This window comes from Cyprinodon variegatus, unplaced genomic scaffold (genome assembly GCF_000732505.1).
Source record: "Cyprinodon variegatus isolate N-32 unplaced genomic scaffold, C_variegatus-1.0 Scaffold129, whole genome shotgun sequence".
NCBI lineage: Eukaryota > Metazoa > Chordata > Actinopteri > Cyprinodontiformes > Cyprinodontidae > Cyprinodon > Cyprinodon variegatus.
Genome location: NW_015150582.1, coordinates 1,152,240 through 1,163,976, shown reverse-complemented (window position 1 = coordinate 1,163,976; position 11,737 = coordinate 1,152,240). Strand labels below are relative to the sequence as shown.

Genomic DNA, 11,737 nt, shown 5'->3' with positions numbered 1-11,737 from the left:
ATCCAGGCTGTGGGCTAATTTTAATTTGAAGAGGTAATTGGTTCCACAGAATAGGAGCAACAACAGAGAAGGCCCGATCTCCTTTCCTCTTAAGTCGAGTTATAAAAGGTCTCTAAGATAAGAAGGAGCTAATCCATTTAAGACTTTATAAGTTAATAAGAGAATCTTAAAATCTATTCGGTAAAAGACAGGCAGCCAATGTAAAGAGGCCAGTATAGTCCTTATATGGTCACGCTTCCTGGTTCAAGTAAGAAGCCGAGCCGCTGCCTTCTGGATCAATTGAAGTCGCTGCATCTGTGATTTATCCAGGCCCCTATATAATGAATTGCAGTAATCCAACCAGGGTGTAATGAAAGCATGGATAAGTCCTTCAAAGTCCTTAAAACAAAAATAGGATTTTATTTTTGCTAAAATCCGCAAAATCCGGTGTGGACATGTCCCCACCAAACATTTCTGCTTTTCCCCCCTTTCCACTGATTTCCTTCAGCCAACAGTAACTGGTTGGATGCAGCCGTCTGTGTTCAGAGCATTTTCAGTCCGTGTTTTTTCCTTGCTCTTCCGCTGCTCTTTAGTCCCACCTCTTGGTGTTATATCGTCAGACATAATATTATTTGGGGTCGACATTTACTGCGTACAGAGTCGCTACAAGGAGGAGGACAGACACAGAAGCACTCAGTGAATTTTAACTGGCAGCTATCTCTATATATGTTTCAGTAAAAGTTAGGAGACAGGTTGGTTATGCCACCGTTACACAAATTGAGCTTTTTCAGCTAAAAATGGCAACAGATTGTACATTTATATAAGTTTAAAAAGCTGGGAGGACCATTACTCAGATTTACAGATTAAAATTAACACATATCTGTTGATTTCTTATCGAACAGAGCTCCTACAAATCCTGAAAATGATTTTCACAGGCATCATTATATTGGTAGACTGGTTCATGAATCTGTTTTTAAGCAGAGCAGAGACACAATTAGGGACAGCTGCTGATTTAAAGGTGAAACAGATTTACTGGGATATGCAACATGCAATAAAATATATATCCCCATGTTTACAAGAAAAAATATGCAATGCTTTAATAAAATTTAAAAACATATATTTTTGTCTTTTGTAGTTCAGCAAGACTCAGAAATAGCTGTGCCTGCCAACCCAGATAGAGCCGGACTCACAGGACACAGACTTAAAATTAAAATATAAGAAACCTGCAAGAATTGAAGCACAAAGCACGGTGTATAAATGATTTTTTAAATATAAGGTTCAATACATAGACTTTGGCTGTCAACGACATATGGGACAAATTTCTATATTTGATTTTGCTGCTTGTGAAGGAGGATAATCACTGATGCAGCTTAAAGGGAAGCCAGGCATGGATGGATGGATGGAATTGAAGTTGTGTCCATTCTAGGGATGCATGATATATTGCTGTTGGTATCGGTATCAGCTGTTATTTGTCATTTTTTCATCTTTGTATAACTATAAATATTAGTGTATTGTACTCTTGTGTTCTCAACAATAGTAAAACCTTCAATAAATATATGTTTGAGCTAATTTTTGGAAAATATAAAGCCTATTGAAAGCGCTCGGGTTGAGTAGTTGTAGGTGCATCAGCCACCACCCTTAGAGCGTCCTCACCAACTTTCATCACAGAGTTACACCCTTGATCAAGAGGAATGTTTAAACTTATTAAACATCTTAATTTTTCATATATTAATAGTTACTTGACAACTAAAAAGCTGTGGTTAAATATGCACATCAAAATCCTAACATTATATATATACATTAATATATACAGAATTCATGCTCTTTTAAGACCCTAATTGTGTGTTATATGGGGTAAAGAAAAAAATTCAGTGAAATCATAGATAAATAACTACTTTAATAATAACTTAAAAATCTATCTAATGTAGATATTAGTACATGTCATATTAATGTTATGCAGAACAATTTTTGATAACAATGGGTAAGTAATGACCATGGAAAATATGTTTTCCCCAGACATTTTATCCACTATACCTTTTATTTAGGCAGCATGGATGTTTAAATATATGCATCTATTTGTAATCAAAAGGCTGTAGGAAAGTATAGTTTGTCTTTATTTTGAAAATATGGATATTGTCCTCGTTCCTGTTGGAACAGGGTAGATGGACCCTGAAGTTCTGGCACCTATCCAATTTTGGCCACCCCAGAATTTTCTGGCTACGCCTCTGGGCGCGTCTCTTACAGAGCTGTTATCATCCAAATTATTGTAGTAGAAAAAAAGTTTATTTTTACACGTTTATTACTATATGAAAATATTAAATACCGTAAGAGATAAATCTAGGAAACCAGCTGGTACGGATTAAAAGCTTGCATAATGTCTCCAAAACTGCCCTTGGGGGCCACTGGCACCTAGAGAGGTCTTGCCTGCAGAGGTTTTTGACTCAAATGAGGATTTTTCAATACAAATCATCCTGCAAATCAAAGACTTGGACAACTTTTATTGTCATTTTTTTTTACACAGAGTGTATACAAAACTAAATTTTCGTGTTTCTTTTTTGTTTCACACCTTTCAGACGGTGAATGAGCAGTAGCTTAGCAGTGAAATTAACCTTTCCATTTCATAAAGTGCAGCAGTGATCAAAAAAAGGTTAATTACTGTACAGAATATCCATATTTTTCTTTTCATTCTATTGAATTCTGTTTAATTTCTTAATATGATCATATATAATCATTAAAAGTTCCCATACTTTTTTGTCTTAGAATTACCCAAACCCTGTTCTTTGTGCATATGTGTTTCTTTTGAATGGACCAAAGAATTTAAACTTTGTGACTTTATCGTATAAAGGCAAATGTGGAAAACTTTTTTCTATATATTTAGAGCTTCATCAGTTTACATATAGCATTCCTAAATGTTTTATGGTGCACAATCAGTTACCATTTATTGGCCTAGTCATAAAAGAGCTGATAAGGTGGATTTTGTTTGAGGCAGCAAGTTAAGAGTAAGTATTTGGACAGGCAATAAATTTAAATACGTCATTAACATTATTTTATGCAAATCAACAACTATAGGAAATGTAACACCTCAGAGCATCGATTCCTGGCCCAGGGTCTTTCTGCATGTTCTCCTTGAGAATGCATGCGTTTTTTCTGGGTACTCCAGCTTCCTCCCACAGTCCAAAAACATGACTGTAAAGTTAATTGACTTTTCTAAATTCTCCTTAGGAATGAGCGTCTGTGTGTGGTTAGTTGTTTGTCTCTGGGTGTACCCCGCCTCTCGCCCGTAGAAAGCTGGTTATAGGCACCAGCACCCCTCACGACCCCAGCAGGGATAAAGCGTGATGGAAAATGGATGGATGTTATTAAACGCTATAGATAAATATTCACTTTCTCCTAAACTAGCTTACGTCATTTTTTTAAAATATAAATTTCCCACCAGGAACAAAAATAAACCTGTAATTCTACAAAAAAAAACATCCTGGAAGTATTGGTTAAATGCTTTTGGCTTCAATCAGCTTTTTCTTGCCACTCATCAATGAAGCCTGGTACGTGGAAGATCAACAAAGTTTAAGGCTTGCAGTGGAACATTGTGTTTAGATAAAAGCTGATGCAAATATTTAGGAGCCTTGGCATTCAGAGCCCTGAACATAGGAACAAAAATTTCAAATACAATTCTTAAATTTATAAGGAGCAGCTGGAGTGTAAGGCCAGAATAAAATGAGAAGATCTGTCTAGACCTACAGGAAGGGCAATCTTTGCAGGAGGAAACAAATACTTGTTTAATGTTTTCTAGATCTGCACTAAAGACCATAGCACATTTTTAGAGATGCTTCTTTAACAAAAGGAAATGGAAATGGGGGACATATGCAAGTCAAAACTTAATGAAGTGATGTGGATTTGGCTGCTAGGCAGAGAGAAGCAAATGTGGTGGAGTTTTGCATGCAGACGGTTGGGAGCAGTTATCAAGGACTTGTCTGTATTAAAATTAGAACTCTTTGGGGAGAAAGCATCTGACACAAGATTGACATTGTAGCAGGATGGACACCCTATAAGCTGTTGGGGTATTAAAGATGTATATAGATGGATGTAATCAGCATTGATGTGGTAGGAAATATCAGGAAGAAGGCTAAATAATGCAAGCTAAGGAAATAATATAAAATGAGAATGTTAAAGAGTGTTGAAGTGACCTTTTTGGATCCCCAGAAGTCAGAGAAGCAGCCTGGGAGAACCTGTGTGTCCTGATGCACCATGTCCTGTCAGTCAAATGAGAGGAGAATGAGTCCAGAGATGCCAGCCAGAGCTTTGAGCCTGTTTAACAGGACTGAGTGGTCAACAGTGTCAAAAACAGAGATTTAGAAAGACCAACACTGAACATTTCCAATTCCTCTGCAGATCCTTATTTTATTAGTAAAGCAGAAAGCTGTAACTTAACGAACCAGGATTTCAACAATATTTATTTACTAATAAAAGCCAGCTGAGAAGCACAGGGTGGAAGTTGTAAATTGAGTCACGATGAAGATTAGGTTTCTCTAGGAGAGAAATGACCTCTAACATTTTAAAATATGACAGAAATTGACCTTGTTTAAGGGAGGTGTTAATTATTGACAACACTGATGGTCCAATGCAGGGGATGGCTAAACAAAAGAAGAGAGGGGGGAGGGTATGCAACGACTAAGAGAGTCCGTCCAATTAAAGAACACATTTGGTTTGATATAAATGTAACAAAAGAGATCTTAGATCTTCATTCGCACGACTTCGCACTCTGCTGTGAAGCTATAGGCCAAGATAACAGGCAGTCCTCTTCCTATACTCCCTTAGGAGGGAACTCAAGAAGAGAGGAAAGTCTGTCCTCTCTCTAGGAGCTGTGTTCCTTCTTTATATATATACAACTTGGTTTGATAACCTTTAACATTTATGTGTGTAAACGGAGAAAAACATTTGAAAAAAAGAAATCTGTGAGAGGGCAAATGCTTTTCAAGGCACTGTGACATCTGAAAATAATTAATTTAGAGAATTTACAGCTTTTTAGAATCTGTACAAAAACACCTTCAGAGTTAATAGAAAAGATGTCTGCAAGAAGTTTTCTCTCTTGGGCATAAACAAGGAAGCCATTTATCAGATGAGTGTAAGAAATGTGAAGTAATAAGATGATTTATGTTTAAAATAAAATAAAAAAACTCCAATTTATTATTTCATGTGTATGAAATCTAATTATTTCGTTTCGAGAGCCAAAATAATCATTTGATGGGCAGATCTTCATATTTACATGCTCAGATTATAGCTAAATAGACACATTTTTTAAATATTTAATTCTTTTATATCAGCTTTTACAGTGTAATTCAAAATATATATATATTTTTTTTTTTTATGACATGCGCTGACAGAAGAGACCAAAACTTCCCTTGGACTAATTTAATATTTTGCCTTTAAAATGTACTTTTAATGAAAGATTCAGCCATGTTAAGATAGAATTAATGACTGTTACTTCTGTTAGATGAGGAGTCTGCAACCTTGTCTTTGTTGCTGCCGTAATACGCTAAACTATTGTCCAAGCTCTTTATTTTTTTATACCAGGTGGGACCCAATAAAAGTTTCTCCAAGTTCTACAACTTACTGTTCTATTTTCATTGAGAGAGGTGCTGAGCCATTTGTTTGCTGTCGTAGATCAAACCTAATTTGGAATTTATTAGCTGTGCAAATTTAAAGACATGGATGATTTAAATACAGATGAGTTGATAAAATAGTTTAGTTATTCTTGCTGGCATTTATAATTGTTATTTGCTAATACAATTTTATATAGGCAAGCAAAAAATTTTATAGATCATTTGCCAGAATTTTGGAATTAAATTAAAACCATTAAATACCCCGAAACTGTTTTTTTTCTTTTTCTTTTTTGATTATAAGCAGCTATTATAAACCATTCAAAAATTTGAGGATGAAGGTATAAACAATTACTGTGAAATTGAAGTAGAAGACAGCAGCTATCAGTAATATTACTCACATGCTGCAACTGGTAACTTAAATAGAACTTGATCCTTGCGTGATAATTAGAAAACAGCTATTAAATTATCTCACTTAGAAATATTGTAAAAGCTTGAGTCATTATCATTTTCAAGATCTTTATTTTTATGTATTTATTTATTTTTGTTATTCCCATTTAGAATGTGTATATTTCCACACACAGCATTTACACCTGACATGTGTCATGTGGTCCCATGTGTCTATGTGTAAGAAATGCAGGTCTGGTCTACAGGCTGATAATATATTTGAACAACTGGAGGATTCCTTATTAAAAAAGCTGACATAAATGTTTGTGCTAAAATCCATAAATAGCAGAGGCAATATCGTGATACTGGAGAGGACAGAGAATGAAGAAAGAAACTGATATTGGAAATATTCACAATTGCTTTCTTGCTATTTTAGTAAACCTTTAGGTCCATTAATGTTTTTTTTTTCCAAGTTACAAAAACATTAAGGAAGGAACTTTATCAACATTCAGGGGTATATTACATTCAGGGGTATATTGCCCCACTTTTTGACAAGGGACAATAAACACATTGGCCACTAGGTGGAGTCGTTACTCTTCATATAATTAGCGCTGACAATATTAATGCATTTTTTTCCAATTTTGAAATCAAAACATATCTGTATTTAAGATGCGACTATACAATCAAATTTTTTTCTTTACACTTTTCTTGTTTTCTTAGACAGTCCATGCCAAATTAAAATAAAACAAATAAAAAATATTGCATTGATTATAATAAACTATGGAAGGCAATAGTAAAATAATACACTAAATCCAAGTAATTACTGGATAGATAGTAAATTTTGGTTGTGAACCAATAGAAATATTCCTTGTATGATATAAATGATATTATTACTAGAATATGATTTTCTCCACATATATTTATTGTGTGATAGGGCAGTCTGTCAGCGTCAGACTCGGAGGCGGACTCGGCGGGCATCATCTGAATGGAGCAGACAGTAGGAAGTGGCCCCCGATGCAGTTCCACACCTTTCCGTTGTAGCAGCAGCAGCAGCAGTGCGGGTAGCTCCAGCTAAAGGAGGAAGACAACACCTCACACAATATATCGACTCTGGGGGTAAGGAAATTAAATATAGCCATTCTCATTCTCTCCTAAAACGTGCGGCTTGCCATATAGTCATCGTAGTATACATTTGTTAGCTAATTCCGTAAGCCCACTGCAGATAGCCACATTAGCTACTTAGCTTAGTTTAGCACGCGAGCTAACTAGCTATCTTAACAGCCAATCTAGCAGTAGCTGGCTAATTTTTTTTCCACATATTGACCCTCCCCCTAAATCTCTTTTCAGTGTGACCAGAGTTTGGTGAGCGGAATATTTCTGCATATGGACTAGCAGGGCTAATTGTATGCATCGTGGTGAGGTTTCCCCCGGTGTGAGCCGACGTAGAGCCGCTGTCAGCGGTGGAAAGAACAAGGGCGCAGCCGGTGAGGAGGAGCGCCACATCCCAACACCGGAGGAAATTCTCTTCAAGTATCGCGGCTTTTGTCGGCGGTCCCATTTAACTACAAAGTGAATCTTCTATGCAGTTCCCAGTCACCGCGGCCTTTATTCAGCCCATATGTTTATGTTCATTTTTTTATACTGAACAATGAACCTCCCTCAACAGCTGCTGCCAACTTGTTAGTCCTATGGTGTCATGCTGTGTGTAGGCCAAGAAGATATCATTATCTGAGCATAAATGCCGTTAATCATTTCCAGACAGACTTTTAGGTGAAGATTTAAGGATGTGTCTTTATTTTTGACTTTTTCTGCTTAAAAAAAATTCCTTTCACTTTATGGTTCCACCTGTGCTAAACTGTAAGCTGCGTTCAAAGTAACCATCCATACATCATATTTTATCCTTAGGAAGTATTTATGCTCAAGAGTTCAAAATGGGGAAAATGCTCTCAAAAATCTTTGGCAACAAGGAGATGAGAATATTAATGCTTGGACTTGATGCTGCTGGAAAGACAACAATCCTTTACAAACTTAAACTTGGACAGTCGGTGACAACGATCCCAACAGTGGGCTTCAACGTGGAGACGGTCACTTACAAAAACGTCAAGTTCAACGTCTGGGACGTAGGAGGTCAGGATAAGATCCGTCCCCTGTGGCGGCACTACTACACGGGGACCCAGGGCTTGATTTTTGTGGTGGATTGCGCGGACAGGGATCGCATCGACGAAGCGAGACAGGAGCTTCACCGCATCATCAACGACCGAGAGATGAGAGATGCCATGATTTTGATATTCGCCAATAAGCAAGACCTTCCGGATGCCATGAAGCCGCATGAAATCCAAGAGAAGCTGGGATTGACCCGTATCAGAGATAGGAATTGGTATGTTCAGCCCTCCTGCGCAACCACAGGTGATGGACTATACGAGGGTCTGACGTGGCTAACTTCAAATTACAAGTCTTAATGATTGATTGCTGACTGTTTTAGGTCAAAACTGCAATGTTGCAAGTAACAAATTATTCTTCAAAATGAGAATGCTTAAGAAAAGTTGATTATCTCAATTTATTTTTATTACGTTTATCTTTTGACTAATTTATCTTTAACTGGGTTTGCCGGCTTAAAGTTTGCTTGTGTTCTTCGGGAGGCATATATCACATTCTTTATTGCTTGGGCTTGTTTCAGAAGACAAAAAAGTGGAGTTAGCTGGTTTCTAAGGTCAAAGCCACAGAGATCACCACCTTTGCCTGTTCTTTTGTTTTCTATTTTATATCTTTCCTAAGGACATTCTTGGACTTAACCTGTTTCAAAGTCCTTTTGACTCTTTTGGGTTGAACTTTGACATTCGATTCTTTATTTGTCATGTAGCCTACTTGAAGGACACAGTACTGTGATTCATAGTTTTCCTTCTCTGGTATTAAAAAACTGGGGTAAATGCAAGAAACGACAAAACAAAGCCCATGTTTTACCTGGTCTGTCAGGTTAGAACAACACATTTTCTTACTCTTACATGGGCTTTTCTAGGGAACTGATTGACCCATTTCATGTCTCACTATAATGTGCTGAGTATTAAACAAGCAGGCCATCAGTAACATCAGCTCTGACCTCTCAAATCTGACACCACAGCTGATTAGTCTCAGTATTGGGACATTATATGATAGCTTTTATCTGTAGCATGACTACATAAGTACATTAACCCTACATCCGACTCCATCTGTTGGTTCAGTCAGGGCAGAGAGCTGTTAAGGAGTGAGATGTTGGAACGGCAGCCTGAGGTGCAGCTCCTATTCCTTATCGACTGGGGGAACTATGTACAGAACAATGTCATTGTAATGTCTTATTAAAAAAGTGATTTTAAATCTTTTATGTCTCTGTTTTGTTCCTTCAAGGCTTGGTTCATTACCATATAGAGTCTGCAGCTTTTCCTTTTTAAATTAGTTCCATGTGAAGGTTGTCTGCATGTTTAGGTAAACTGGTTGGAAGCGTAGTTTGTACGCTATCCACTGCTCTCTGAAGACTTCCTGTTTGACCACGATTGGCTTCTAATAGTCAGCTGAAAACTGTCCTAGAGTCATTCATCTTAAGCCTACTGTGTTCCAAAGTTTATGAATGTCTTCTCGAGATGATGCAGTTGGATTGTGTTTTTTACCTGCATATAGATTTCCAAATATTCAGATTTGATAGTCTTGGTAGCTGAGGGGAAAAGCATAGCAGCTTAATTTCAGGCAGCTGACCTGCAGTGCTCAGCCACACATGGTTGTATGGGCAGCAGTTAGTAAATGCTGCCTTCAGTCAGAGAAATCTCTCGCACTTTGACCACGATCTTATTAAATTGTCTTAAAACTCCAAACAAAGGAAAAAGTAGCTTTTTTGTTTTGTTTTTTTATCTTAATTTTAGCCCTCAAAAAATTCTACACGTGTCCCATTTTCTTTCACAATAATTTTTGTGATTTAACTTAAAACCTTTGTCCATTTTATCTTCTATATGTTGCGTAAAAAACAAGCAAAAAAAAACAGTTTATTGGTCATAGCTTTTGAACTGAAAATGCCAGAAAATGTCATCAACTAGCTTAGAAAAGGAGTGAATTGTGGTCAGCCCTTTCTAAGCTCATGTTATGTCTAAATATGTGGGATTTACATGTAATCTTACAGAAAATGAGAAATAGTTTTTGAGTCCTGTTTGATGAAGTCTGTGAATAAACATCCATGCAGAGATACAAAGCTGGCCTCAGCTTTAAGCCCATTCAGCAGTGAGAATGTGAAAAACAGGAAGTCCAGTTGCTGTTTTTTGTTGTTTTTCCAGAACACCAGAGAAGCTCATGTATTTGTTTGCATGAAAAGTTGGACAAGCTGTGCTGAAGGTTGAATTCTTCTCGAATGTTTTATGCTGGTGCTAATCTGTCAGCTGCGACTTCCTGAGTTTCCTTCTACTTGAAACGTGACTTAACAAAGCAAATCTGTAGCACTTTAGTTTGTCATGCAAACCTTATATTTGGAGTGAACTGGTTTCACAATATGAGCATTTTTGGTAAACGTACCACAGCACCACTGTCTTAAAGTATAAAAGAAAACAACTTTTTTTTTTACTGCTGCTAAAATGTCATCGATAATGCTAATGTATAAGTTTAATTTAGTTTCTTTATATTGTATGGACTTAACATGAAAACAGAACACTAAATCATGCATCCTTTAGAAGTAGATACACAGCTTTTAGATATTTAATAGATCTGTCTGCATGCAAATCATTTCAAAGACGGTTAACTAAATAGACTGATGGGTGGATCTCCTTTGTCTCATATTACTTTTTTAATTGTAAAATCTGTCTTGTAACTATAGCAGCAACCATCTTTGGACCAGCTTGCAAACAATGCACAGCAACACGTGGGGGAGGGTCTTTACTGTATTGATCTAGATGATAAATGGAGTGAAGTTGAGGAAAGCAATGTGTATTTTTATGCTATAAATATGCAGATTGTTGGGCAACTTGGGGTTTTGCCCAGGAGCACCAAAAAATATGAGTTGTACCACACAATGTTTCTTTTTTTTAAACTGAGCCACAGTCACCCTATGCTTTATTAAAACAATAAAAAACTGCTTTTTCTAAAATCTCTGTACTTATTTAGCATCCCCACAGCATGATGCTGCTGTGATTACGATTAGGCTTATACTTCAGTGCAAACAGTTTGTTTTACTTTGATCTGGTTACTCTCACGGAAGCCAGATTTGTGGAGTGCACAGCTAGCAGTTTTTCAGAGCTCTGCATTTCTCCGATAGATGGAATGAAATCTGAGTCACTCTGGTAAGGAGACTGAACCTTAGGAGCTACATAAAATTAAAATTGAGTGCTTTTAAAACTGATCTTGGTAACTAGGACATGCCTAAAAGTGGTCAAGAGTCATTTTAGTTAGGCTAAAGGTTATTTGTTCTGCTCAAATATGCTCTATTTAATGAATTTGAATATTTTGCATGACAAAAAATATAAACTTTGACTAAATACAATATGTTTTTAATATTTTCATTTTCCTGCTCTTAGAAAGTTGCTATTATTTAAAGCATGCCAGTTTTTTAAAGGATGATTACATCATCAGCAGATGGTTGGTTCTGGTTCTGCTGCAATTTTCCTCCCGTTAAAATAGAGTTTTCCTCTCCACCATCGCTACAAGCATGCTTGGCATGAGGGATTGTCTTTGAGTCAATAAGCTGATGCAATCAGCCATTTTTCCTTAGATAGAAAACTGAATCAGTTTGACTGTATAACCTGGTTAAATTGTCTCTGTAAAGC

At 36.7% G+C, this 11,737-nt stretch overlaps 1 protein-coding gene across 1 annotated transcript in view; it reads left to right on the top strand.

The window, feature by feature from the left end:
- arf6 (ADP ribosylation factor 6) overlaps positions 1-9,789 on the top strand; it is a 32,266-nt gene extending 22,477 nt beyond the window's left edge. The window contains exons 2-3 of the mRNA XM_015376090.1: positions 6,898-7,079; positions 7,311-9,789. Of these exons, the coding sequence (XP_015231576.1) occupies positions 7,895-8,422 (528 nt within the window). The 5' untranslated portion in view covers positions 6,898-7,079; positions 7,311-7,894 and the 3' untranslated portion in view covers positions 8,423-9,789. The remainder of the gene's footprint in view (positions 1-6,897; positions 7,080-7,310) is intronic.
- The last annotated feature ends 1,948 nt before the right edge of the window (positions 9,790-11,737 follow it).